The following is a 25443-nucleotide window of genomic DNA, read 5'->3' on the forward strand; positions in this document are numbered from 1 at the left end:
AAAACAGACGAGCTGCTTGGCAGGACTCAGCCTGGACGGCCCTCCTGCTAAAAGCAGGCAGAGGCAGCAGTGACAAGGCCAAGAGCAGTTTCTAGCTCCGGTCTGAGACAGCACAAAGTGGAACAGATTTTTTAAACATTGTCAGTACATGTCCAGAGAACATAGTTGTGTGTGTTGAGGGAAGCCTGATGTGGTTTAACCTCCTGGTCAACAACTTGAGCAGCCAAGTCTAATGTGCAAATATGATTTTATCTGTGTGAAAAAAGGGAGACTCACGTAAAAAGTACTCAGATGGGTCCGCTTCGTAATCCGTTTCCTCAGGAAAGTGGTCTATCTGTTTACACATCCCTTTGAGGTTTCCTGTTGAGGGGGAAAAAACAGAGAGTTCAGTGAAGTTCACACACAAAAGACACCAACATGACACAAACTTCTACCTTTTTAATAACTCTCAAATAACGCTTGCAAGTTCCTAGATAGTGTCAGAACAGTTCATAGACGACCCTTTAAAATGTCGCTCACACAGAGCAGAAGATGCTCCTCTGAGCACCGGGGCCTCTCCGGCAGCAGGTGGCGGCTTGTAAACAAGAGCAGCGCAGCTGGTGCGACCTGGAGCCGCTCCAGCTGCTGTGTGCTTTGGGAACCTCATCTCTTAATGCTCGTTCATTTGGCCGACACCTCGTTGGTCCAGCTTCTCTGTCCGTCCAGGAAGTGGCATTCCCTCGCCCCTCCCTCTTCCTGCTGTCTGCTCTCCTCTATTTGCGGCCTCTCAGCGGAGCTTTGGCGTTGATGAGGTCACTGAAGGTGGCGTGGCGGGGGAGGCGCCCATAAGGCGGCCATTACCGCGACCTGCTGCTGCAGCGTGGAGGCAGATGCCTGGGCGTTTGATTGGGCCAGATTAGCGTTTTCATTAACTTCTTCATCTCCTCTCCCTCCAGTGTCCCTCTAATTAGGTGAGCAGGTGTTGGTTACCATGGTGCCAGGTGTTGCCGAGGAGGTTTTGGCAGCTAGGCATGATGGGCACAGCGGGGTGCGGTTATTACTTTGTGAACGGCCAGCATGCAGCGGAGCGAGAGGGACCCCCCCGGTGATGACCACTCAGACATTAGACGGAGTGTCTCCAGGAAAAAAAAAGAACCATCAAAGCGGCCTCGATCTGCTCTCCCACCTGCGTGCAGGATTTGTGTCGCAGCTACCTGGGGGGTTTGGCAGCCGTCGCCGTCTGTTCAGAGACTTATGTGTTTAGATGTTTGTTTTGATTGTCTCAATGTCATTTTGGCGAGTGTGGGGCAAAATGTAGCTGAATTTCAAGAAAATCAGAGCAAGAAAATTAAAAGTATGTGCGTTTCCATCTACTTCTGTTGGACAAACTGTCAAATCTGTCAAATGATGGAAAACCAAGATGGAAATTGGACATTTCTGTTTGTTTCATGAAATAATTTGAAGAAGATAAGATTGCTCACCACATATCTGATGTTTTAGTCTCTTTAGTGGAAGTTTAAATGCATGCTATGTAGGAATTGTGGCTTACTGTTTGTAAATGTAGCATTCAGAAGCACACCTGCCACCTGATTATGGTTGCAAGATCATAACCCAGCAGTGTATCACCTGCAGCTTCACATACATCAGCGTAAATGAAATTCAACCCCAGACTCACTCTTGTTTCCCTTTGGAGTTTTGTCTCGCTATTATTGTTTTTTTTAATTTTAGCTTTCTCTTGGAGTTTATGCAGTTTTTTAAGGAAAATCCTACATATTATACCTCGAAGTCACGTGTTTCATGTAGGTCATGATTTATTCATTAAGTTTGTTTCCATTGCATTTTTTGAACAATACACCAACTTTTCCATTATGGTGGAGAAAAAAAAGTTTTCTGCAAGATTTGGCTCCCTTTTTTAAATTCACTGTGTTTCCACTCTGGTTATTTAATGCATAAATTGAATAAGCACATGAATGCAGGTGGATAGAAACATCTGTACAACATTTCTTCAGTGGTGATTGTGGGAACCTAATAAAAACCCACTAATCCTTGATGGACACAATCAAATGTACCAACTGTGTGTGTGTCTGTGTGCCTACTTACTTCCTCCCAGTCTTTAACTCTAATTATCCCTAAAACTTTTCTAATTTCATCAACAGGTTCTGTAGCAGTTAAGACAAGAGAGAGATAAAGACGGAGGAAAGCAGGGAGAAAGACAATGCAGGCGGAAGGAGGAGGAGGGATAAATATAGGAAGGGCATGGAACAGGGAGGTTTTGAAGGACAGAGAGGAAAGATGGAGCAGGGAGGTGGAATACATCAGTTTTAGGTAATTGCTGAGCCATGAAAAAAGCCCTCCAGAGTTTAACGGCCCTGCACAGTTTTGACGCTGTGATATACGACATAAAGCTAAAGGAGATTAGAGAGCTCGTTCCAATCAGCTGGAAGGTGATCTCTGTTAACTAGCGCGGTAGCATAAAGCTCAAAGTAATCCTCAAAAGCTTTGGTGGAGATGCTCGGCAGCTGTAGCTGTAGCAGGCCAGCTTTCAGACGTGAGCTGGTGCGTACTGTAGGTGTAACCCCTCCACCTCCTGCAACTACTCCCCCAGGCTGCTGCTGGAAATAACACCATGTTCCTCTTCAACTTGCCTGCTTAAATAAGCTCTAAATAAGTTGTGCTTCCAGAAGAGGAGCGCACACACACATTTGTGCCGCCTCTCGGAGCATATTTCACTGAAAGATGACTTGTGTTTACATACGACTACATTGCACGCTCCCAGTGGAGCTGTCTGAGCAAACTAGCAGCAGCGGCAAACCCACAGAGCACCATGTGTGTGTGTGTGTGTGTGTGTGTGTGTGTGTGTGTGTGTGTGTGTGTGTGTGTGTGTGTGTGTGTGTGTGTGTGTGTGTGTGTGTCTTAACAACGTTATCAAGTGGGTGTAAGATTTGGTTTGCAGCTGGCCGTCCCATCCGCAGTTGTGCGATTTTGTAATAGCAGCTGTGGAGAGTGGCCTATTGGGGGAACCACTTCAATTAGCGTGCTGAAAGATTTATGTGACACTTAACCGCTCCAAACGGTCCTTTTCTTGTAAGACATGTAAACTCAGCAGGCTGGTAAATGTTTTATAATGGCATTTTCATTTCAGAGACCTCCCCACGTGAGTGTGAGCGCGGGGCCGAGGCGTGGAGAGCGCCGTCTGGCCATTAAGATCTTTGGCAGGGGGACCACTGTTGAATGGAGAGGTGTTACCGGAGGCTCAGGTGTGTAGCGGGTCAAAACACTTATCACTTCAAGAGAAACACCTGTATTCACTGAGCAACACTTTGAGCACAGTGCGCTGGATCACAACAGAGGGCTCTGTGTTTGAAGTCACAGGAAAACTGTGCCTTGCTTTGTCAGTTTCACATTTAGTTGACAGGAGCGGGCAGGAGAGAGACATTTTAAGAGCTTTAAAGATCCCAAATGTTTTTAACTGTTAAAGCAAAGCCACCTGAATCAGGATTTGGACACTAAAGATTCTACAGCCATGCTCGTGGCTCTGTTAAGCTATTCCTAGCATGTTAGCATCTTCTTCGTGATGTAGTTAATTTAACAGGTATAATTGGGACTTTGACTTGATGATGATGCTGGTTGAAAAGTCAGAGGATCACCAAACTTATCACAATTAACCCTGAGGGGAACCTGAATGCGTGAACTAACTTTCATGGCAACTCGCTCTCTCTCCCACCTTGTCAAATACCGATGCTTGGTCAGTGGCCCTTTGCGTCTGATAATGAGGCGCACTTAAGTGTCTAAATGAGATGCATTGGGCTTTCAGCTAACTCCAGTGTAAACCCATCTGCGCTGTTATTAGACTCTTAGAGAAACTGACTTAGTGTAATGAGAGAGGAAGGGCAGGAAGGTAGGGAAGATGGGTCAAAGAAACGCATGACTTTCACTTAGGAAATTGATGTTCATGTCCCACCAGAAACCAAGTCAACGTTCACTTATTTTACCTTTTAGTTTAGTTACGTAACTTATCTAACCACATACGTATCTGATCTAATCCATTGTGCGATGCTGCAACCTGTCATTTTTAAAACTGATCAAAAAGTGTACTCATTACTGTTCAAACATTTCTAATGATACAAATGACCTTTTTTTATAGCATGCCTAAGACAAAAAAGTAGAATTAGGCTCAGTAGGAAGTAAATACAGACAGGTTTTAATATTAGAATACAAGAAGGCAAAGGTTTTGTTAATTTTTTGGCATTTAATTCTCTGAGGACAAACATTATGACGGGAAGAATTAACTATCAAAGTGAAAACATGTTTTTCCGACATTAAGGGCAGTGAGTCAAGCTTGATTGTGTAGCCTTTAATCACTGTTAGAGTCTCCGAGGGCTTCAGATAATTTTAACACAACAAATGAAAACCCTCTGAACTCTAAACCCTCGTCGAGAACAAGGTTTTAGGATTGTGTTGAAATCTGACTGTAGCCCGCTCAGCCTGACTGAAGAGTGTAAATCAAGTAGTAATAATTTTTTTTCGAGCTGTCGTTAAAAGAGGGAGCAGGTTATCTGAGATCTGCTGCTCAGATCACCAAACCCACTCGGACCCTTGTGGGGGGGTTGGTCCAGACTCAATCAGTCCCAGTCACCGCTGTGCCCCCCCACACACACACTCACACACAGTGGGAATGAGCTATGGGCTAACCACATGCCCCCCCCACGTCCCCTCCCGTTCTCTGCAGCCATAAAGCACTTCATTACCACACAGCCTGCAGAGACAGAGAAGCACTCAAGAGTGGAGTGCAGTGGAGAGTAGGGGGTTGTTGTGGAACAGAGAAGCGGGTGGGGTGGGGTGGGGGGTGGTTGGGTCGGATGTAGATTTATAGTTGCCCACCATAGCGAGGCTCTGGGTCTGCTCCTGAGGGGACCGGGGGTTTATCCGGTCAGCGGCGAGCCCATAACCACGAGGAGAAGCCATTCCTGAGCCGGTGACGTAGCTGTGTTGCTCTATATTTGTGTTTTCATAAAAAAAAGAAGCCTTCCCCTGGCGGATGTTCACATATAGGTGCAGGGTTTTTGGAGCCGCTCCAGCTGAGGCTGAGCTCTGCTTAATGTGGACGCCTTCCAAGGTTTAGGTGTTGACTGGTTAAAAGAGGTTTTTCTAATGCTGTTGATACCACCAGCACGGGCCCCTGGCTCCTGGTTATTAGACAGGAACAGGAAGAGAAATCCCTCATTTTCTCTCTTGCCATCTTCCTCTGTGTGGGAGGATTCTGGCCCGCTGCAGAGGACTTCCTTCAAGTTTAAAGGCAACTTTTACCTCCTTGACTCACACCATATTAAATGAGGTCATGAAAGTGTTATGCTGAAGCTTTCTGTAAATTACTTGCATGCTAACTATCATTGGTCATTTTCTCTTTTTACTAATAATTAGGCTACCTTGAAGAGGTTCTTGTATCTCTCCATGTTTCTCATTCATGGTTTGTAATAAAGGGTAAACTCATCTGTTAACATGTTAAAATATCTACTAGTTTATGCAATAGCAGTGTTAACACAGATGGGCTCTGTTTTCGTGGTTGTGCAACGACCAGCGAAAGCAGCACTCTGCTATTTTTGGTATTTTCGTGACCTTGAATTTTGCTTTGCCCATCTATGTGGTATAATTTGGTGCAGAGTGCAACGGTGCAAAGGTGGTAGTTTAATTCAAATTAGATAATGCAAAGAGAAAAATTGGGTCTTAATGGATGTGCTGAGAATAGACTTTACAGAACCAGAATGTGTTTCTGGTAAAACATCACACATTTACTGCCAATCTCGTAAACTTAAAATGCCTATGTAATACTGTATGAAACGCTTCAGTTCATTAAACCCAAGGAGGACAGATATGTTGATGAAACTGCAGCCTCCAATTTAAGAAGTGCCACGTCAGAGTGCAGTGCCATTACGCACGGCCTTCAGCTGTGTTTACCTTCATTAAATCCTGTGCAAAAACACCATGCCGCCGCCAGACGATTACCGCACACACCTCTACATACATCAGTTTCAAATTTAACTCTCCAAAAACCTACCATCATGCCCACCTGATGGGCTGGATGGTAGCTTTTGAAACTTGGTGACAAGTTCTCTTTTTTCACTCTTTCATTTATTCTCTTTCCTTTTTGTTTGCAAAACTACCTGCAAGGAAAGATTCCCCCCTTCTCTATGACAGCCAGCTTTTAACCCCACCTCAGTGTATGGCTGTTCTGAACAACTAAAAACACTTTGCCTTCCAACATGGTCGAACTACACCCTGCCTTTTGTAGCTGTGTGCTAGAAGGTTACGTCGTAGCTACTGAATGGTCCACTAAGGTTGTTTGTTTTTAGCACATGGAGATTTTAAGACACTTGCAGCTAAGTAGTTTAAAAAACACATCATGGTTGGGCTTAAAACAAGTATATAAACTAAGTAAAACGTAATCAACAAAACACGTCAAAGACATCACTAACGTAACTTCAAAATAATCCAACTACACTTTGGGACACGAACACCGGCCTACTGGATTAAGGTCCTGTGTTTGTTTGACCCATCCGACAATCGCATCTTTCTCCTTATATGGACTTTGTTGCTCTTTATACTACATCCCTTGTCTTCCAGTGCAGTTGCTCTAATAATGCCTTGGATGGATTTACATTGTAGTTACTTGAAAGCCCATTTTATACAGATGCTAAAGGTTGCTTGTTTTCAGGCGACGAATGGCATCCTGGGAATGAGAACGGGCTGCATACCCAGGGTGCGTGAATAACAGTTCTGTCTCTACATTGTATTTACATCGGCTGTCCTCACACTGTACATATGTTCAGGGTGGAAAAGTAGCAGAACCGGACAAATCCCTCCTGGACGCCCGAGGAGAGAGACATCCTGGTGAGGACTGCCCACACATGAAACCCTCACAGCGATCAAACATGATCACAGCGCTGCAGACACAGACAAAGGTTTGATGAGACACAAACACAGAGGAGGTGCATGATGGGAAGGGGAGGATGGAGTGAGGGGTGGTGCAGGGGGCTCAGGAGGACTCTTGACTGAGTAGGAGGTGCCGTTTGAAAAGAGTTAGAGAGAGAGAGAGCGAAAGAGAGAGAGAGAGAGATTCAAGCCCACTTCTGATTCGTCAGTGGGCGGCATTCTCAAAAACTTCCCAGGCAGCCACAGAGTGCGTCAGCATCCAGAAACCCTCTTCCCCTCTCCCCTCGCCCACAACCTCCTCCTCCTCCTCCTCCTCCTCCTCCCACCTCCATCCTCAGTCCCTACGGCAGCCGTTGCCATGTGGACATCAGAACCGGTTGCCATGGATATAGCTATCTGGGATGGGAGAGGATCACATGGATGGAGCTGGCGGTGAGGTGTCTTTAACCCCTGGACACACAGCGGCTTCAGTGACACAGCATGCAGCATTAGTCAGCTGCGGTTACAGTACCGACACGGCAGCCTGGGAGCGAGCGCTCGCTGCACGCAGCAGGTGAGCCAGCGTGTCCTTTTGGGTCACACACATAAGCGGGATTATAGCACGGAGCAGCCAATGGAAAGAGATATATTGCACGCACGGGTCATTTAACAGCACAAATGAACACAAATGGCCTTCCTCTGGTCTGGCGTTGCCGCACTCTCACGTGCATGCATGTATAGGTATGTGCATATAAATCCCCTGTGTATGGAAAGGTAATGGGTTCACGCATGTTAGACGCTGACATCCCCCCCCTAATGAACAGCCGCCCTAGCAGCAGTGACAAGAGCCCTAATCGCCTTATTCATCTTCATAATCACACCTTATTCATCCTTATAATCACTATATTCATCTTGGTAATGACCCCGCTACGGCAGGGAGGCCCAAATGCACCGTTTCCCCCTCTGCCATCACACACACACACACACACACACACACACACACACAACACAGATGGAGCTGCTGCGCCTCTGAAAACATGCTTTTTTCATGTCAGCGCTGCAGCAAAACTGTTGTGTGAAGACTTAAAGACACAGTGAAATGACAGTTGGAGCATCTTAAGTTTAAGTTATGTGATGTATTGTAAAGTGAAACAGAATTTGCTGGAAGGGTATAATTTTATCAGTCATCCGATCGGATTGTTCAGGGATGTGGAAAATGGTCGACGCTCTACAACCCTCTATGAAGGCATGTTTGCCTCCACTCACAGCTCCTTTAACAGGAGGTGGAAGAGGAGGCACAAATTAATGACTTCCTATTTTAGAAAAAGAAAACAAGCTGACATCCAGAAATAACATCCAACCCATGACATCATGAGCCATCAAGGGCCATCATAATTTGTTCTTTTAACTTCCTGTCTACACCGAAAGTAAGTATGTATTGTGTCCAGTGTAGACTGATGGCTGAATGAATGGATAACTGAACGGGTTTAACTGGCACAGACCCAGCGACCGCCCTGGTCTTCACCTACAAAATGTCACTCAAAAAGCCACGTACCAAACAGGAAGAGACTCAAAATGACCAAAACGAAACATAAAACAACTGCAAAGAGAAACAAAAAGGCTACAAAGAGACTAAAACAACTACAAAGAAATGTAAAACAGCTGAAAAGGGACACACAGAGACCACAAAGAGACACACAATGACTACAAAGAGAAATAATATTACCACAAACACACACAAAATTATTACAAAGTCAAAGTAACTACAAAGAGACCAAAATTACCACACAGATAAATGAAAAGGGCCACAAAGAGTTACGATGCCATCGTAAGTTGTTTTCGGTTCTCATCCATAAAACTGATTTCTTTCAGCTTCTAGTTGTAATTCCTCTGTTATAAAACTTTTACAAAATCACTCCTCTTAGTCCTGCTGTATGTACAGACATGTCTGAACTAACCCCCCATCTCATCCACAGAGCTGTAACGTTAGACTTAAGGAGAAACAGTGATTGTTAAAGGCCGCTAAAAGCAGAAATATCGCTGGATGTCATTAAAATGTCAAAACTATTTTGAACAAGTTATTGTTACCTCTTGAACAAAAACCCTGAAGTTCCGGTTTCCCTTCACCTCTCTACATGGTGAGAGAGGTTAGCTGGTTTCTCCAGATCACATTTGATTGGCCATAATTTATGTATTTATGCAAACGCCCCCGAGTGCAGGATGAGTCATGAGAAACGTTTTACCGGAAGAGAAAGGAGAGGGATTTGGATATATAATAATAAATAAATAAAATATAAATATATGTTTGACATTTAGCACGAATGCTCTTATTTATTTCGCTTTAATGCTGCAAAGGTAGCTGCAAAAAGACTAACCATGTAGAATAGAATATTAGAATATGCATATGCATCTTGCAGTCTGTGGAGAAGTTGGCAGGTACGTAACACAGCAGCTGTAGCTGTAGGTGATGTGGGAGGCAGACTAATGGAGGCAGCGAGGTGCCGTCAGGTTTCGGCTCGTTGGAGGATGACTGACAGATGTTAGACAGTCATTTGACCTCCCGCGGCTCGCCTCTGAAACAAAGCCGCTACTTCCTGCCCCTGAACGCCGTGATGTCCGTCTGTCTTGAAGCTGCTGCAAAGATCTGCGGGTCTGTTTACTCCTGAGATGATGTGTTGATGGAGAAGAAACAAGAAGGGAGGTATAGAGATCGCCTGTGATCCACCACCAAAGGAGCAGCGAAGCCGTAGGGAAGCTCGAAACCCCTCCGTCATATTCGTTTCACCCCGCTGCTTTCTCCTCTCCTCTCCTCGAATCACGCTTTATTTATAACCTCCTGTTTTTATACTGTGAAGGAACTTGATGTGCATTGTTCCCACTGTATTTACCTCCTCTTTCAGGGCGAGTTCCTGACCCTTAACTGCTCAGGAGGTGGAACTAAATAAAAGTTCCAGGTCTCAAGGAGGTGGCAGTTAACATGCATTTTAGAAAAGCAATGCAACAAAGTTTGTTTCAAGATAATATTCTGATTCAGAATATGCGACCTGCGTGTTTTGCTACTTTATTTATTAAAGAGACATTCCTCCCTGGAGGGTAGATGACCGTTTCAGTCGTTTAAGCAAAACAACATACTGTATGTTTAATTGACAAAGCCTGAGTCATGTGGCGTTATGTCATAGGTCGCATACAGAGGAGGTCAGGTGGATGGATGTGTCCATGAAACCTCAGATTTTATATCCCTGTTACTGTTTACCATCAGTCAACAAAGCTTCCCTTACATTAAAGTGGTCACTTTAACTCAAATCATGATGGTTCCCTTAAAACCTCAACATTAACAGTAACCATTATTGTCACCTTATAAAACAGATTGAAACAGTGATGGAAACAACAAATGATGTCATCCTGCTGATAAAGGCGCCAGATCAGGTCTTTCTATTTTGTAATTTAATTTGGAAGACATTATTATTATAATTTTTCTGTGTGCAGTTCTTCTATTACTTTAATAACTAGAAAGATGCACTCAGTAGAGTACAGATCTCAGGCAGTCGTATCTGCAATTGAATGAACATAATACACAATTGGCTAAAGCTCTGTCCAGACTTCAAGTGTATCAGACGTATTCTTCACTTGCAAGTCTCCGCCAACAGACACGCTCTCATTTAAAATCTACGCCAATATTTGCACCGGCTCACATGCTTAACTACCACTTGAAGCGTTTATTTAGGCTTCAAGTCTACTTAGTCAACTGTTTTCCACTACTGTGTCTCAGTGGCTGGAGGTCAGCGAAGCCCTCAGCTGTGTCACTACTGGCCGCTTAAGAGCAGTCAGCAGGAAGTCAATGGTAGTAAAAAACAGGTAATAAAAGTTGTTTAGAACAAGAGTGAATCACCGCAACCACAAGAGATCTTTGAGCATACCCCATAAATGAGTAACAAAAATATTATGCAGTTTGCTGCAGCAGAATGTGGGATTAGCCGTGGACAGACACAGAGATGCAGACTCACTCACACACGCAACTGATCTCATGATCCTTTCGGCAGAGATAATAATAATTATGTATAAAAGTCATCAACTTTGAAAGAAAATCAACTCTAGCTCAGCTTTTCGTTGACTGAACACAAAAAATTGATGTATTTTCAGCGACTTAATCAAAATGTTCTGGTTTTCCACACACAGAGGTCAGTGTCCAGAACCAAGATCGTTTAGGTTCTCACATGTTCAGGTTATGGGAAGCTCCAGGTTCCGAGTTGTTAAGAGATGCATGTATGTACTTTTTTTTTTTGGATTCTTACCGGCCTCCTCTCTCTACTTCTCTGTAAGGTGTCAGTATATTTTATAAACAAAGATGAGCAATATCGCCCTTCTCAGCTCAAGTCAGAGGGAGTGGGAGGGATCTCTCCTGGCCTGAGTCTCATCCGAGACGTCTGGACACACTGGGACATGCGAGGTCACGGAGCTGAGCAGGAACCGTCGATGAAGGGCGGGATGAGATTTCACAGATCCAGGAACAGGGAGCCAGTGAGTCAGCGGTGTTACAGCTGAGTGCGTCACAGCCTTCTGGTCAGACGGGGTGAGAGCTGTCCAGTTCCTCAGAAGAGTTCCTCAGCAGCAGCGGCACCCACAGAGAGAGGCATTCCCAGAACGCAGGCCAAGCAAACAACTCACGCTATTAACTGCAAAAACAACACCTCACCTACGCCCATCACAATCATGTAATCAGCTCCGCGGGAGGAAACTGGTTTGTATCTATTTGTGATCCTGAGTCTCTAGAAACATGAACAACCTCATTTAAAATCAGCTGTGTGACAGCTCAGTTAAATCTCCTGCCTCACCGTTTATTCTGCTGTTCCGTCCCTGGAGTATGGCTTAGTCCAAATCGACTGAGAAACCACATTTACTGGCAGCACGAGCTCACGCACAGTCAGTAGAACAATGCAAATGTGGCCTGATGGATGCAGTTTGACTGCAGGCGAAAGTAAAATGAGTCAAAGAGGAATTGACTCCAGTTTAAGAAAAATGGCTCGACTCAGTCAAGAGAAAGACAATCGACTGGAGGAAAGTGAGTAAGAGCTCGTAATCACTGAGAAACGGAAAACAGAGCTAAACTTGATCTCTATGTTATAATGTTTGTTAACAGCAACACTACATAACAATCCAATAAGAGTCAGGGCTGCTTCCTTTCTGAGTAAAACTATGAAAATTCAGCGTTGGAATAAAAATTAGGAAGTTTGAACTAGTCGGCACTGACTCATCCGTGGAGTGATGTCAACCGAAATCACAAATTATAATGTGACCACAGGGAGACGACAATTAAAACAACTAATTTAAATTATTTAATAAAAGATTGATACTTTGCGTCTGTGTATCGAATTTTTGTTTTGTAATTTTTCTCTTTTATTTCTTTAATTGGTGTTGTTTGTCTCTTAATGCTTTTCTGTTGTTTGTTTGTAAGTCATCAGGGCTACCGAGTTATTCGCTCTTTCTTTCTTTCTTTCTTTTTTTAGTTATTATTATTTCTTTTTTTAATTAAATTGTATTATTATTTATTTATTTGTTACAGATTCCATTGTCATTTTTTGTGTTATTTTCCATGTCATTCTCACAATTTACAAAAACAAATCATGCCATATTCTGATTGGTTGGTTTGTATACGTGCTGAATTAATTTTGAAATAAGCAGTTGGTGGACGGGTCTATGATCAGTGCTTTGGAAGATTTGATCACATTTCTTTCACGATTGTCAACTTTCATCTCAGAAAGCCCAAAATCTCAAATCGTAAAGGGGCCTTTCGGGGCCAGAGAAAGAGAAAGAGCAAGTGTAGTCAGTAGCAACTTGGGGCCTCTAAAAACTGAGAGGAAAAAGGGAAGTAATTCTTTATAAAGTCTCTATTTGACTTGGCAGGAGGCAGAGCTGTAAGAGCTAAACTAACCATCAGGTGGACTCGCCACGCCGCTGTAGGACCTAAAGCGTCCTCTCTGCAGGACTGAGCCAAGTCCTGCCTGCAGCACAGCGCCGCACTCCATCAAACCTCCACCTTAATCCCTCAGACCTGAATTATTGGATCGGCAGGAACTCAGCAACATGCTAACAGTTTGAGAAACACCGTTTACTAATGGAAAACATGGCGCTTATTGTTCCTACATGTAAAACTTCCACAGTGTACACTTATGTTTTGCTTTTCCTATGTTGATTTAATGAAAGTGGAAAGTGAAGAGATTATTATGTAGGGCTGAATAACAATTATTTTCCCTTTCATTAATATGCTAATTTATCTAGATTAATCAGTAAACGGTTTGAGCCATAAAGTGTCAGAAGATATGACAAAAATGCTGCTAAGTATTTAAATCCTTGTTTTGTTTGACCAAACAGTCTTAAATCCAAATATCTTAACTTTACAATCATAGAAGACAAATTAAATCATAAAAATATTCACATTTGAGGAGCCTCAACCTTTGAATTTGTGGCAATGTTGCTTAAAAAATGAGTTAATAATCAATATTGTTCTTTTTCTTGAGAGATTCATTTTCATTGATAAATAGAGCAATTGTTTCAGATCTACATGCAACCAATTGGGGAAGTTTGGTCTCATGGCTGCGTATTTAACCTCCACTATACAGTTTTCTAATCTGATGTGAGCTCTAAACTAACGCACCTCGAGATAAACACAACAACTTTCACACACTTACACGTTTATAATTGTCGCAGCAGTCTTCGTTGTGCATCTTGTTGCTCAAACTCTATTTCAAACAATTTGGCCTCAGCCTCAACAAATTAGACGTGCAGACGTTTGCTGTGAGGTGGAACAGCGAGAGCACATAAGGACACTGACTCCAGGAGACGTTATGAATAAATAAATGTTTACACGCATCCTCGGTTCAGGATGCAGCGTGCGAGGAAAAAACTCTCAGAAGGTTGTCACTGTATTTCAAGTTCAGGCCGACATCAGCTCTGTGAACAAACCCTTCATCCTCCTCGCCAACTAAACGGGTCAATCAAAGGGCCCCATTCACAAGCAGAGTGAACGCACAGATCTGTGTTTAAACCCTGAGTTTGGTCGTTCAAATTTAAAACTGCCTCAGACGGATGGGTACACATCAATGATATAGGCACTAAACTCACTTTTTAACTAAATCCACGGCTTATTAAAACTGCAATCATCGAAACAACATTTTTCAAACTATTCATTTAATAATGCATTGGCCAAATGTATTAAATAACTATGAAATTGACGCCCTTTCATACAATTGAGTATATGAGAATGTCCATGGCTCAGATGTTATAGTTTTGGTTTTCATTATTTTTATTGACTTGGCCTACAGAGACAGAGCCTCATTATGTCCCGCCCACAAACAATCAGAATAAACAGGAAGCAAGCATCGCACTGGTTCCCTCGGCAAAAAGCCGAAGGGGATTTTCCATTTCATTTTGAATTAATGCAGAAAATTATGATACAACTCCTGATAAACATTTAACCTTAAATAGAGAAATGGCAGTATGCTGATTGCTGATAGTGAGCAAGTGCCTGTCAATTCAGAATTATTCTGATTTACTAACATACGCATGGTTGTAAGAACAAAATTGTGGACACTCTGTGCACAAAATAAAACATTCCTTTGCACATATTAGTGAATGTAGCCTAATCTCTAACCCTGTTTATAACATCTTTATCAATTATATTTAGGTTAGCTGAAGCTAATCAGATAGCTGTTGTTTACCTTAGTGTTGCTTAGAGACTAGGGTGTTGTAATGCTCCTTTTTGTGTGCTTTGGAGAGCAAAGCGTCCTTTAAAACTTCCTCACCTCAGGTTTATATCCACAACCTGGAAAACGTCACACTCCATTCAGCTCATTTTAACAAACTGGCAGCAGCACTGAGCCGGATTGTTCGGCTCTCTGCACCGGAGATGATGAAGTTGTAGCTGATGCTCATTTGCTGCAATGAAATCCTAAATGATTTGACCTCTGATGTCGGCCTTTTCCTCATGATTTACATCACATTCCCTGGAAGTGAGCTCATGATATCAGCGCAAAATCTGCACAGTGAGCACGGCGGGACGGTTCCTGGGCCTCATAAATATCCCCCTTAAAACAGCTGCACATTGATCTTATGAAAGCCGCACTCTTATTTAAATCAACTGGATTCCCAAACGCCATTAATAACGGCGGGAACACTTGAGGACAGATCTAAGGGGGGATACTTTTAGTGGCGACTATAAAAGATCACAAATCAAAGGCAGTCGATGCAGCTGTTTCACCAGATTATAACGATTACTGTGAAGAGGAATGATGGAGAGAGCTGCAAGAATTCAGCAGAAAGGAGAGAGAGGGATGAACAATTTACTGTGAGTTATTTATATGTGATAATTGTCACATAAATTACTGTTTTTTCTATGTAATGTCCTTGAAACAGAGCTAGTTTATCTAGACTAATGATGATGAAGAGGCAGGAATTTTTAAAAAACAAACCGTTTAGCTAAATATTTGCTCTGATCGACTTATCAATTAATCAATTTATCGTTTCAGAATATGTGAGAAAGTGCAAACCTATAGCAGACGTGTTTTCAAATTTCAGGAAAAGAGTACCTTGGAGCTGAATTTAGTGAAACATTTTTGTGATATTCCAACTGGATTGTTGTTTTAAGTTATTTGTGTTTTTATTTAGATTTTTTTGCCTTTTTTAGAAGTTTTTAACAATAGTTTCAAAAGTTAAAGTTACAAACTGTGGGCTTTCAGTTTAATCTTCTTTTTTCCCTTTCACAAACAAAAATGAAATGAAATTGATCAGCTCCAAATAAAAGTGTGACTTGCGTCACAAGATCGAGGTTTGTACCAATTAAAAAACAAATTTGGATGAATATGTCTTTCCTGTCGCGTAAGTAACTCTGATTTAAACTGAATTAAACTTGTGTCCTTGAGCACGACGTCGAACCATCTACCGGTTCACTCATCTTTGGATGAGGCGTCAATTAAAATTTAATGTAAATTTAAATGAAGAGAGAAAGAGACACTGAGAGTCAAAGAGGACAGCAAAACTCAAAAAGAAGAGAGCATGCTGGGTAATATGGTCAAATGTTATAAGTCCCCACAACACCATGACCTGCTGGACACATCTGTACTGTGAGTCTACAGGTATCATGTATGTTGTTACATTAAGTCAATACATTTTATCATAAAGTTTTCTGAAAAGTGTATGTTTAAATATGCAAATGAGGCATTGTCTAATGGTAACTCTCAGGGAATTTCGGAGAAATCCACAGACGCAAATAGACAGAGTAGTAAAATAAAACCTGAATGTGTATTTTGGATGTTTTCTTTCCACTATAGTCTGAAAGAAGACGTGTTATGCTCGCAAAATAACCCAAACTCTTTTATTTAAATCTTTATTCAAACTTTAGCTTCTGTTCCTCTGCCGGCTGTTTATTTGGCCGATTCAAAACTCTTCAGGATGAAAACTGATTTTTTGAAATTGGGTCTTATTTTTCGTTCGTGATAAAATCTAAATATCTTCACATTTAAAAAGCTGAAACAATTTGTAGCATAAAGTAAGTAATGCAAAATAACATGTTCTTATAGTGTTTAGTTTGTGTTGATAGGGCTGTATTTTGTTATTTAGACATAAATGGGGTGGACAAAATAATAGAAACACAGTGGGACTGCAGTATCGGACTAGTTTTAGCTGGGCTGTGGGTGTTATCATAATTATCATATTATCTTAATGCACTGTTGTGTAATCTCTTAACTGAATGATCAGGACTGCTAACAGGTCTGACTCACTCTGATGGTTGCAGGGCTGTGGGGGTCCTGATCGCCCTCCCAGCCTGTTAAATGCACTTCAACGCTGCTCTCAGCTACACACACACACACACACACACACACACACACACACACACACACACACACACACACACACACACACACACACACACACACACACACACACACTTTACCCAAATATGCTGTGTGTTCGTCAACCCGCCTACTCTTCCCTTCTCCATCTCACACTGGCATGAAAACCACCACATGATGCACACACAGGTTTTCTCTGTAGCTGTATTTAAAAAAGAAAATCTCTCTCTCTCCTTTGTTATTTGTTTCATAGTGTTTGTACATAATCAACCAACACTAGCAGTATTATCACAAAAGTACTGCAGACCTGAACTCCTTGTTAAGGTTACATCACAAACAGACTGAGTACAGTAGGTGGATGTTGGCCTTTAATTACATAACAGTCATCATTATCTTCCTCTGATGTCATGGATATAATGAAGCTGCAGGCAGTGGTGGGAAGTAACTAAGTACATATTTGAGGTACTTGTACTTCACTTGAGCATTTTCTATACCATATGCTTTGACTTCACTACATCTCATTGGGAAATATTGTCCTTTTTGGAGTTAGAAACTAATTAAGTTTTAGCATCCTTTTTTTTGCTTCTAAAATGTGAAGATTTGCTTTTTTCTTATTTTAAATATGATTTATTTCGAATGTGTGTGTGTGTGTGTGTGTGTGTGTGTGTGTGTGTGTGTGTGTGTGTGTGTGTGTGTGTGTCACACACTTCATGCCATCCTCTCATAAATCAGTGACCCACCTGAGCCACTGCAGTCTAAAAAGTCTTTACATGCCATGTTCAGACTTTTACTACAATAGATTAATGTGAGACCTGTATTTAGTTTTTACATTAAAAAAACATATTATTTGCTCTATGATATAATGCAGTACTAATTCAATTCAATTCAATTCAGTTTATTTTGTATAGCCCAGAATCACAAATTACAAATTTGCCTCAGAGGGCTTTACAATCTGTACACATGCGACATCCTCTGTCCCGGAACCCCCTAATCTACCCAGTAGTACATTTCATTTGATTTATTGATTCCTGTCTGGATGTAAAGAGAATTTCAACAAAGATAACAGGACATGTTTCTAAAATACATTACCCTAACAGGCTTTTAGACATTTATTTGTAATGGAGAATTTCTAAAATACGGGTACTTTTCTCCCATTCCAGATGCCTGTCATGTTAACGAATCCGGGTACTTTACCGATTTGAAACCAGGACCAAAGTCTGACCACCTCACATATATAATAATCAAAATAAAGAGACTTTTCTCTTTCTTGTTCTAAAGTTGTTCTTTGAAATCACAATATATCATTTGACCAAAATGCTTCAACTTTTCAGACAATATATTAGAAACTTCTAGTCCACAAAATGGCTTTCACAATTTTGGTAAAGTTAATACAATATTTATATTATATATATATATATATTTTCATATAACTTTTAATATATATATATGACTAAAAGTTCACAGCTATAAATGTTTGTTAACCTTGTAGAAAGTGAAACTGATCACTTTAAGTGTCTCTCAGTTATCTCTCTGAACTGTAGTAACACAGCCCTGTGATGTAGTACAGTAGTGTAGTATTGTAGTACTCAGGAACTCTGCCAGCTGAGGAGTATCAATGTATTCCCACAGAGCATCTGGAGCCAAGTCATGCCACCTGATATATCATTGCTGTTGATATTGTCCCTATAGACGCCATCAGAGTTGGATAACAAGGTTCTCGAAATGCTTTTAAAAGAATAAAAATATTCATCCAGCTCAGGAAGCTCTTGTCGTGTGTTTGGAGGAGATGACAAGAGCTGAAAACGCATCAGTCCTTCCTGAATATTAGAGCCATAATCATATTCTCTGAGAGGTGGAGTGAGATACTTTTTACAGTTGGCTTCATTTACAGCGATTATGATTCACTCTTATGTTCATATGTCAGTCTTTCTTTGCAGTGAAAACAGGATGGTTTTTTTTCATCCATCTCTCGCTAATAACACATTGAACGATAAGTCACCGTCATCCGGAGAAAAGCTCGGTTACACATCCTCGAGAGAGGAAAAAAGAAAGAGGTCCAGTCTCCCGCTGCCAGCTCCTCGAGAGATAAATCCCAACAGTGTGATCAACGGTCTTATGCAAGATTTTTTAAAGTTCAAGAATGAGCTCTCTGCCCTTTTATGGGCTCAGGGGTTGGAGGAGGAACTCAAATATGTTAGTCAGAACAAGTTCAGACACAGTAGGAAGGATTTCTGAGGAAGTGTTTACTTATTCACTCAAAGATCATTATTTACTGCATCGTCAAAGCTCAGTTTGAGAACTCCAGGTGATCAAACGTATCTTGACTGAGTGACCTCATTTTACTTCCTCTTGCACGGTGAGAAACTGTTTCATTATTTTATTTGATTTAACCTTTATTTATCCTGGATAGTCCCATTGAGATTTGGAATCTCTTTTACTCCTGCAGCCCAAATGTTTCACCACAGAAAAACACAAGTAACAGAAGCAAAAAAAGAAAACAGCAGAAAGTTAAAAGAACAAAAAACATATAGGAAAAGTTTTTTGTTATCTCTTCTGAAGTCCTGCATTCACAATTTTACTAATGTAAAAGTACAAAAGTACGATCAAAATATACTTAAAGTACAGAACATACTCATCATGCTGAATGCTACATTTCGGAATAATGCAGATGATATTATATCTATATGTAATATAATAATACAACACTCTGAAAGGGGTTATTCTGCATAATTAGTACTTTTTATACTTTAACTCTAAGAGACCCACAGACCCATTTTTGTCTTTTTTAGCAAAATAGCAGATAGCAGGTCAACAGTTGATGCCACAGAGAAGGATTATACATTAACTTTTTCCGCTCGCCAACATTTGTTGCGTTTTGAGCTCCCCTACCAACAAGCTAGCATGACAATGGACAATGGATTGCTTAGGTTCATATTCATATTAAATCAATATCTGTACTTTTACCTCCTGATTTAGGAGTTTACGGAATGCTTGCTGTATTATTTTCACTGTGGTTCTATTACTTTACCAAAGAGTCCTAGATATGAAGGTCAGCTTGTGGTTATAGCAAAAATAATTCAGTGCTCTTCCAAAGGTTTTGTTCATGTGGTCTCCTCATCTTTCACAACATAAAATTACAAAGTGACTCCTGTCCTCAGTCCGGTTTCATTACCCGGAGCTCATAAGGAAGCCTGTAAGGTTTTCCTTCTGTCTGTGCTCTCTTTGCCTTCGCCTGGTCCCTCACATCCCTCTCCTCCTCCCAGCATATGATATTAATCTTAACACCCTCGCTCTTCTCTCCTTTTTATATGATGCTTTGTCTCCTTTTCTGTTTTTTTTCTCTCCTCTGAAAAGCGTCTGGTAAAAACACTGTTATCACTCCCACCATCACTGCGCCTGTATGTACTACAGTGCGTGTGAGAGAGTAAGAGAGGCCTTTTCCTCGGGCAAACAAAGTACTTGTTGTTTTGAGTGGAGAGAGAACAGGCAAACTCCATTTTTGACTGCAAGATCATTAGTTGTGGAAATTTTCAGCCCACTTTTTACACTTAAAACTTGACTGTCGTCAATGAAATGGCCAACAAGACAAACCAAACCTTAACTCAAAGAACCTCAGAATATCAAAGAAATATACATTAAAGCAGCAGCATCTCGGCCCCATAACTCAACCGTCATGTTACTAATTTGGTCATTTGGATCAAGTTTAAACTCCATTTTATTCTCCATTGCTATTTTTTGCTAACTCCATTACTTTTAGCTAACTGTTTCAACTTCTCTGCTCACTCTCAATGTGTGGATTTTTAAAAACAAATTCATATCATAGTTGCTATTTTATACAAATTTATATTTATGTAATCTTTTTTTTATTTTTCCTGTTCTGTTCATTATTATTTCATCTTATTTGTATCCAAATTTCCGTACACTCTCACTATATAATTCCTTAAAATGCAAAATAAAAAATTCTTGAAATACAAATAAAACTAATAATAATTTCTTGGAATGCAAATAAAACTAATTATAAGTTCTTGAAATGCAAATAAGTAGATCATTATTTCTTAAAATGTAGTAAAAAAGAAAGTTTCTATTGATGCAAATGAAAAAAGATAAAATTTGTCTTTCATTTGAGCAACAACATCATTTTCCATGAACCTTCATGGCAACTACAAATAAAGAGTCGACAAAGGATAAGAATTAAGACAAAGCAACCAGTATGATGCTAAACCTGTATATGAGACATGAATTCTGTCAAATAATGATTGGAACAGAGGTTCCCCTCAATTTAAATAATTCCATCAGCGTCCTCTTGTTCCTGAAAACTGCAGACCTCAGCAACACTTGAGCAGTTTAGTAGATAAGCTTATAGAGGAGAGATAACAAAGTCTTAGCACAAAGAGAAACGAACCGAGAGGCATGAAAGCCGAACTCGGAGCAGCAGTTTCCAATAAAGGTGAAGTGAGGTAAACCCAGTGATGAATATGAGTTTGCTTGAGAGAGTGACTAATGCTGGTTTACTGTAAACACAATATCTCATGTCCACATTACAAATCTTGGGTACTATTGGATGTCTCTCAAGTGGAAACATTACTCAGTTTACAAATTCACATGATTCCTAGTGCTTCGGACAGGCTGATCAATATCTGTGATCGTGAACCTCTCTCTCCGAGCCAAAGAGTCTGATGTCATCACGTTCAGCCCGGAGCTGCTCCGTCAACGTTGACTTCATCCGAAGGATATTTGAGCTCTAAAGTCAAGTTCCATTTTAAAAGCAGAGATAACGGTTCAGGAATCAGAGAAATGAACGCTCAAACCGTGAAAGTCACCTTTCCCATCGCTGCCAATTACAGGAAGAGTTCTCTGAGGTGCAATACTGTAAGTCAGAGCCGCATCACACATCAGCAGCAGAGACAAACTATAGCACTCTGAGACAGCTGCCTCATGCCCAGGATTACAAATTGAATTGTGTGAGGCAGTGTGATATATCTGGACACTAAAACACAAAGTTATTCACTTTATTTTTGAGAACTGTCAACCGTAATTTTTAGATATACCAAATGCTATGTCATAAAAAAGGAAAACATAAATGAATAGTGACTGCTGTGCATCTGCAGCATACTGTTCCTCTTTATGAAAAAGACCCCATTCTCAAATGTCATCTGTGTTATCTAAAGCCCTTCTGTCTCATATCAACATGCATGAGTTACAGTAGACAATCATAGCAAACATGTATCTTGTACCTGGGAATGTGTTTTTGGCAAGATTTTCCCGTTAGTCAATTTACTAGGAGACATCAAAGTCATCTGCATATCCTTAGAGCTTTGCTCACCTGGAAGAGTGCTGACGTATTTTTGTAGTTAGTGTAAGCGACGTGGGACAAAGACAACAATTCAATATTCATACTTAACTTATGCTTGCACAATGCACAATTATGTGTAAACCTGTATTTACGTAATTATGTTCACGCACAATTTCACTCTTACATTAGAAAAAAGTGTTTTTGCTTCAAGGTTGCAAAATTATTATGCAAAAGCTTGCTGCCCAGTGTTTGTGAGAAAGATAAGTTTGGCCACAACAACCCAAGAGAAGAAAAAAATATTTCTTTTAGACTGACAGGAGACTCAGTGATTGGACAGTTTTGATGATTTGTATGGGCTTTCTTTGACTGGAGACATTCTTAATCGAATAACATACGATGTTGTTGACTAATCAATTTGTTGATTTTAGAGATACATTATTACATTAAGTCCAGCTCACAGCTTTGTTGCTTTAATTTCAACAAACCCTGCATTGTTTCAACACCTTCTTCTAATAATAATAATAATACTACTAATAATAATCAATCGATAATACAATAAAATTATAATAACAAATATAACAACAACAACAACAATAATAATAAGGATAATAATGATAAAAAATAAATATATTTTAAAATAAAAAAAAAAATTAACTTTATTTGTTAAGCAGCTTTCATTGAAGAACTGCAGAGCAAAGGCAATACAATAAAGGAAGATAGACAAAGGATGTTCATTAATAAAAAAAAATCCCAACCGGTCTCCATTGCACTGAAACAAGCATTACAGTCTGAGTTTATGTGTGTGTGGTTCTAAAATGCCTAAATTCTCAATGTCTGGAGAAATCGCTCTTAATACCTTTTTGTGTACCTCTCTAAACGCCCCTCTCTCTGGCGCCTCCCCCTCACCTCCCCACCACCACCACCACCACCTCCTCCTCCTCCTTTGGACTGCCCAAGGCAGAATGATTAATTTGTGGCTATTGATTTCTCTTCCTGAGCTGAAAGTATGTGTGAGAGGGAGGGAGAGGGTAAGGTAGCGTGAGAGAGGGTCAGAGAAGCAAAGGGGTGAGGAGGGAGAGACTTGGAGAGGGGAGTGTGATGGGATGGGGGGGGGGGGATACATCCAGTATTCAGTGTAGTGCTTCTCTGCAGTTCTTTTTTTTCCTAATCTTTAATGTAGGAAAGAAAAAAAGCCAATGGTTGCAGTCTGGATGCGTCAAACCACTCTCTCTCTCTCTCTCTCTCTCTCTCTCTCTCTCGGTGGCGATTGGCAATTCACTGAGTGTCCACATGTCATCTCTTGCCCTGCTGCAGCGGCAAGCAGCGCGGCATGCTGGATGGGGGGGGGGAGTTTAGGGGGAAGCAAAAAGCAAAGGGAGGGCAGGCAAGATGGTTCGATGGATGGAGGCATGTATTCATCCATTTCGCTGTTTCATTACATCTATGTAAATGCTGCCGGGTATGTATGTGTGTGTGTGCATATGTGTGAGTGTGTGTGTGTGCGTGTGTATGTGTGTGTGTGTGTGTGTGTGTGTGTGTGTGTGTGTGTGTGTGTGTGAGTGTGTGTGTGTGTGTGTGTGTGTGTGTGTGTGTGTGTGTGTGTGTGTGTGTGTGTGTGTGTTCACCTCCCTCTCTCCCCCCTACATTACCCCCCTCTCCACCTCTCATATTAGACAAGCGTCGTCTTGAACACAGTTTTCTTCCCAGCCAATTCTTCACTGCCTCTTTTCGTTCTCTTCGGTTAAATCCCCATGTAGCCGCTGAGGAATTTTAATATCATGGCCTCCAAAAAATAAAAATAAATAAAAAGGAAGGACAGATGAGATGTGAAGTCGTTGGGATCGGCACTTAATTCTATTGGGTAATCATTTTAATTAAGCCTGTATGTGGTTAGCAGTGACGAGCACGTCTCTCTGCGTACTACAAGCTCATATCTGACAGGGTGATGTTCAGAGAAGAGTGTGACCTACATTTGCTGTTCCAGAATCGCACTCGCAGAGAGCTCATCTGACTCCATATAGTTAATGAGAGAAATTAAATATGTACAGTGATCCGCAAATGTCCATTTTGTCAAGTGACCTTTTCAAGGGCATTTACGCAGCAGCGATGACAGTTGATGAAATTAATACATGTGCAGTGTGAAGGGAGAATCAAAGGGGCGTAAAGAAAGAAAATCTTCTAGATGAAGTGTGTCAATAAGTAAGGTCACTGTTTCTACTTCTGCTTCGTTTTACAGAACCACTAATCCATTCATAGCCTATAATCTCAAGTACAAGATAAAGAACAATTATTCTTTTATTATGAACTATTTGGACTGACAAATCTATTCAAAAGATCCATAAAACAGGGCTTTCTTACAGTTACAGTGTTTTATCAAACCTGCACTGTGTGATGAAAGCTAGAAAACCAATGAAACACACACACACACACACACACACACACACACACACACACACACACACACACACACACACACACACACACACACACACACACACACACACACACACACACAGAGTTCATCTTCTTCCATAGTTGTGAGGAATTTTGTCTTTAGATTTGGAATAGTTTGCTCTGAAAAATGGAATTGATAGCATTAATAATGGCCTCATACCATTTAGGGGAGCCACCTCCAGGATCATGGCACGGCTAAAAGCCATTTCGCACCAAGCAGCGATTTTTGTCTGAAAATATGCATGGAAATTTATAAAAGAATGATTTTGTGGGTTCTTATGAATACTTGCACACCAATACAAAACATCCAACTGCGGGGAAAAAAAAATATTCAGACAGACTTTGATCGACCTCCATCTATTTGGGAAATGTGTTTGGCCATTGAAATCCTTTGTTCTAGCGGCGGGCAGATTTTAGTCCAGTGGGACATTTTCCAGACTACTGCTGTTTCAGAACAATGAGCTGTCGACATAATGAGACGCCCTTTCAATACACCCAATAATGCATTTCAAAAAACTGTAAAGTCTACCAAAAAAAATATGCTTGCAGATTTTCAGTATTATACCGCACCACATTTTTGCATCACACTGGTGAGAAACTGCTTAAACATGAACACTTATGTGGAACACAGCTATCCGTAATGTAATCATTTACACCTCTACTGCTCTTGCTATGACTTCAATAATGCCAGAAAAAAGGTGGCAATCTCTTTTTTAAGTAGTCAAATTTTTCTGCATTCTGGCGATGATTTTTATCCTTGGCATAGGCATCAATTTATGCATTAAAATGATAAAATAAAACATTTTACTTTGCTACTAGTCATGAAGGAGTGAGTGTAGACCTTTTGTCTTGCTTTCTGTAGGATTTTAGAAATGTTGTTGTTTAGTTCCAGCTCATACTGTACGATGTAAACCCAAAGCTCACCATTTATGTGCTCACAATCACCACCGCCTTAGTGGACGT

At 40.9% G+C, this 25443-nt stretch overlaps 1 protein-coding gene across 1 annotated transcript in view; it reads right to left on the reverse strand.

Moving 5' to 3' along the window:
* cacng2a (calcium channel, voltage-dependent, gamma subunit 2a) overlaps positions 1 to 25443 on the reverse strand; it is a 60387-nt gene that overhangs the window by 19598 nt on the left and 15346 nt on the right. Inside the window, exon 2 of the mRNA XM_054607920.1 lies at positions 277 to 360. Within this exon, the coding sequence (XP_054463895.1) occupies positions 277 to 360 (84 nt within the window). The remainder of the gene's footprint in view (positions 1 to 276; positions 361 to 25443) is intronic.

The sequence above is a fragment of the Anoplopoma fimbria genome, chromosome 11, assembly GCF_027596085.1.
Source record: "Anoplopoma fimbria isolate UVic2021 breed Golden Eagle Sablefish chromosome 11, Afim_UVic_2022, whole genome shotgun sequence".
NCBI classification, from domain to species: Eukaryota; Metazoa; Chordata; class Actinopteri; order Perciformes; family Anoplopomatidae; genus Anoplopoma; species Anoplopoma fimbria.